The sequence below is a fragment of the Phocoena sinus genome, unplaced genomic scaffold (genome assembly GCF_008692025.1).
Source record: "Phocoena sinus isolate mPhoSin1 unplaced genomic scaffold, mPhoSin1.pri scaffold_62_arrow_ctg1, whole genome shotgun sequence".
Classification (NCBI taxonomy): Eukaryota; Metazoa; Chordata; class Mammalia; order Artiodactyla; family Phocoenidae; genus Phocoena; species Phocoena sinus.
Window position 1 is genome coordinate 13,303 of NW_022605682.1, and position 4,941 is coordinate 18,243.

The window sequence follows — 4,941 nt, forward strand, 5'->3', positions numbered from 1 at the left end:
AATTAATCAGTTGAATCTTTGTTATTTAGCAGTTTGTGTAAGACCATCCATTCTACTAACCCTGAATCTCTATTTTATTAGTTTTTATGTAAGCATACACACTGAGTTCAACGGCCCAACAGAGTAAAACTGCTAACACTTTTATATAGAAATCATTTAATTTTTTAAAAAGTAAACCTTTTATATGTTTTTAGTTATCTCAGGAAACAAGTTAGCAAACCTAATTTAATCTTTCCAGGAAAACTATAGGTCATTATTCTGATATATTATATTGGGCTGTAAACCAGTGATGTCCTCTAGAGTTATTGATGAATATGCAGTTTACCTTCCCTACCAGCTAAACGTTCCAGGACTGCGGGTGCAGGGGGCAGTACTTGTCTCCCACCTCAATACTAGCTTTTAGGGTCATGGTACTCAAAACATCATCAGAATAACCTAGGGGCTTTATAGACAATTTCAGGACCCACTTTTGACCTACAGAATCAGAATCTGCATTTAAAAAAGATCCCAAGTGATTCATAAGCACATTAAATTTTGAGAAACTGCTCCAGGTTATGAAGGAGTAATTTCTTTGGCCCTAACATTTACATGAATGCTGGCTTTGCAGCTCTCCACATGAAACCAAGTGCTTTTCCACACTGCCCTCACCATCTCTTACTTCCACCTTGCCCTTTGCACATTTTTCTGTGTCTCCAGATTAGAAGTAAAAGTTGTGTGGGAAACCAGATAATCAAATCCTGTATATAAAATTCAAATGTTTCCACGCTGAACCCATTTCACATAGAGGCAGAAGGGATAAACAGCTCTAATGTTTAAGTTCCAGGGCTCCAAACACTTTGACATTCCAGGTATTTCTGAAGTTCTTCAATGTAGAGGTTATTGAAAATCTAATTGTCCACTGATGACATTTATAGGGCATGACCATACTGTAACTTATTTTTCTAATAAACATACCAGAATTTATACATCCAACTAATTTCTTCCCTCTTCAAAGGAGTCACCCTAGAAAAGAAAATAAATACAATTTCCTTTGTTTAAAACCTATCACTTTTCTTTCAGAATTATCTGTAGTCAAGATAAAATATAAGCAATTCCTTCTTCTTGTGTCATTACTCTCTAGCCATATCTAAAGTCTGAAAAAGAATAATTCCTAATTTTATCACTTTCTCATTTTTTATCATTCAGATCATCTGGTTAGCTCACTATTTGAGTAATTTCCACAAAATTAAGTACATGTAAGTCTGCAGACTTATCACCCTAGTGGATACTCAAGGCCACTTTTTAAAAGTTACAGAAAAGAAAAAGGGTTTGAAATAAACACCATCTCCTTTGTTAATTTAGGTATAGAATCTGTTCTATCTTTTACCAAAATAACACATATTCTAACTTTTTCATTTATAATACTTAAATTAAGAAAATGACAAGGCAGAAAAGCAAATTTCACATTAAAAAAATTACAAACACACTTTAAGAAATCTACTTTAATTCCAAGAGGTTAATCTAGATTGAACAGTATTATTTTCTACTATTTCTACTTATACAGTAAAGCGAATACTGAAACAACTTTCATAATACAGGACACAGATTTTTGTTTCTTTTCTAAATGTTACCTTGTTATGTAATATATATTTTCGTAAATTATTAATGACCTGGTTCCATTAAAAAAAAAGTTTCAGCAAATGTGAAAAGAAAATATTTGTCGATTCATGATGATTAAAAAAAAAGGGAGACGATACACCCTTCCACAGAAAAAAGTGGATTTACAGACCAGTTCTGACAGCATTTCACATGGTAAAGTATCAAAATGTCTGATAAGCAGCCCCCTTCTCAGGTGGAAAAAAAATTATTTCAACATGTTCCTCCTTTAAACTGCTCAGTAACCCCAAGTGATTTTTAAATTGGGAGGCAGATTACTGGCAATAAGTTCGTCAAATTTAGATCTATCCTGAACAGGCACATTATAGAAATCAAGGACATCTCTGACCCTGCACATCTGGTGAAGCCTGGAGTTAGGCACTGCATGGCCCAAGTCATCAGCTAAACGTGCCAAGAAGCTGAACTTCAGATGAACATCTTCCAGGGAGATGTCCTGCCAATTGTTAGGAACAGATGAACCAAAAACTTCTTTGACATGAGATTCCAAACGACTGTGGAGATCTTCGGGTGGTATGTATGTTCGGCTTCGTAAGGGTGGACACACCAGAATAGGTTCTTTCTTCACCTCTTCTACTGTCTCAGCCACCACTGGCTGTTTCTCTTTTCTGGAATGATCAAAAACAAATATGTGAATCTTTAGTTCACTGCATTAAAGAAGCTGACCAACAGAAGACCTAATTTTGCCCATCAATCTAAATCAATATACTGCACACTTACTACTCTTCTGGGCAGTGTTGAGAGAAGAGTCAGATAGGCCCCTGCCCTTGGAAGTTTATAGTTGAACTAAACTGCCACAAAGAGAAAACAAAAACTAATTTCAGATCTTACATGCTATAAGAATTCCCAAGAATGGGTGAAGAAGGTAAATCCTCTGGGATTTCCGGTCCTCCCAGATCCAAACCCAATCTACCTCTCTAACCTCATCTCCCACTAATCTCCTATATACATTCTATGCCTTACCCAAACTAAACTACATTCTGTTTCCCACTTTCCTGATATCACATGTTAGCTCAAGTTATATCCTATCTGAAATAACTATCTTTCATCTCCACTTACAGAAATCTTATTTATCCTTTAAGTCCTGGGACAAAACTCTTCTCTCTCAAGCTTTACTCAATTTCCCCAATCAAGTATAACTGTAAGCTTCTCTGATCTCTCATAGTACTTTTTTTAAATTGAAGTATGATTGATTTACAACATCATGTTAGTTTCAAGTGTACAGTACAGTGATTGTTTTATATATATATTCTCTTTCAGATTCTTTTCCTTATAGGTTATTACAAAATAGAATTCCCTGTGCTATACATTACATCCTTGTTAGTTACCTATTTTATATATAGTAGTGTGTATATATTAATCCCAACCTCCTAATTTATCCCTCTCCCTCACTTTCCCCTTTGGTAACCGTAAGTTTGTTTTCTGTCTGTAGGTCTATTTCTGCTTTGTAAGTAAGTTCATCTGTATCCTTTTTTTTTTAAGATTCCACGTATATCAGAGCACTATATATTACTCTCAGAGCATACTGCATCATACCTCAGTTTTAATTTTATTTACATTCTACTTCTCTTACTAGGTCAGGGTTTCTCAGCCCAAACATTATTGACATTTTGGACAATTCTTTGCTGTGGGAAGCTATCCTGTTCACTGCAGGTTGCTCAGCAGTATCCCTGGCCTCTACCCACTAAATGCCAGTAGCATTCCTGTCCTCCAGTCATAATAACCAAAAGACATGGTCAAATGTCCCCTGGTGGGCAAAACTGTCCCCAGTTAAGAACCACTGTGCCAGATTATAAACTCCTGAAAACAGAGATGTTTATTGATTTTGGGGTCCTTTAAAACTGCTTGTGTAACTAGTACTGAGTACATGGGCCAATGTGAAGGAATCTGTCTTGACACATTATTTCAGTGCTTATACGTTCATAAACTAACTCCTGTCTTCTATGGAGTTGGCATCTGATTGGGATTGATCATCCCTACAGAAATTGGAGGGTACCAGAAATGAACAATGGCTAGTCAAGAAAATCGTTTTTAACACTATTCCTCTGTGCCTACTCAAAGACTCTTCCAGCTATTTATCCCTCTTTCTGCATCAATTCTTTACCAATTTCTCCCTATCTACTAGAGTGTCCCCATGACACACAAATATGCTGTAGGATCTCCCATCTTTAAAGGAAATTCTCCCCAGATTCCATGTTCCACTCCAGCTTCCTTTATAACAAAACTTCCCAAAAGAGTTGACTATGCTTATAGTCTCTACTTCCTCACCTCCCATTTTCTCCTCAAACTACTCCAGTCACATCTCATCATAATGAAATGTAATCTATTCCTTTCAACTCAGTAATCTCTTATACCGGCATACCTCATCTTATTGCACTTCGCAGATATTGTGTTTTTTTAAAAGCTTAAGGTCTGTGGCAACCCTGCATCAATCAAGTCTACAGGCGCCATTTTTCCAACAGCATTTGCTCACTTCGTGTCTGTCACATTTGGGGAATTCATGCAATACTTCAAACTTTTTTGTTACTATTATATTTGTTATGGTGATGACCAATGATCTTTGACTTACTATTGTAACTGTTTTGGGGTGTCACAAACCATGCTGATACAGACAACAAACTTGATTGATAAATGTTGTGTGTGCTCTGACTGCTCCACCAACTGGTTGTTACCTGGTCTCTCTCCCTCTCCTAGACCTCCCTATTCTGAGTCACAACAATACTAAAATTATGCCAATTAGTAACGCTTCATCAGCCTATAAGTGTCCAAGTGAAAGGAATAGTTGCACATCTTTTACTTTAAATCAAAAGCTAGAATGATTAAGCTGAGTGAGGAAGGCATGTTGAAAGCCAAGACAGGCTGAAAGCTAGGCCTCTTGGCCAAACAGTTAGCCAAATTGTGAATGCAATGAAAAAGTTCTTGAAGGAAATTAAAAGTGTTACTCTAGTGAACACACAAATGTTAACAAAGCAAAACAGCCTTATTGCTGATGTGGAGAAAGTTTTAGAGGTCTGGATAGAAGATCAAACCAGCCACAATAGTCCCTTAAGTCAAAGCCTAATCCAGAGCAAGGCCCCAACTCTATTCAATTCTATGAAGGCTGAGAAAGGTGAGGAAGCTGCAGAAGAAAAGTCTGACACTAGCAGAGTCTGATTCATGAGGCTTAAGGAAAGAAGCTGTCCCCATAACATAAAAGTGCAGGGTGAAGCAGCAAGCAGAAGTTGCAGCAAGTTATCCAGAAAATCTAGCTAAGATAATGAAGGTGGCTACACTAAACGACTGATTTTC

General features: G+C 36.8%; 1 protein-coding gene across 1 annotated transcript; it reads right to left on the reverse strand.

The window, feature by feature from the left end:
• Positions 1–1,463: 1,463 nt before the first annotated feature.
• On the reverse strand, positions 1,464–3,955 carry LOC116748333 (39S ribosomal protein L50, mitochondrial-like; the record flags this gene model as incomplete). Its single annotated transcript, XM_032621076.1, has 2 exons — positions 1,464–2,290; positions 3,945–3,955. Coding segments are annotated over 2 exons (428 nt in total), but the record flags the coding sequence as incomplete, so codon positions are not given.
• Positions 3,956–4,941: the final 986 nt, after the last annotated feature.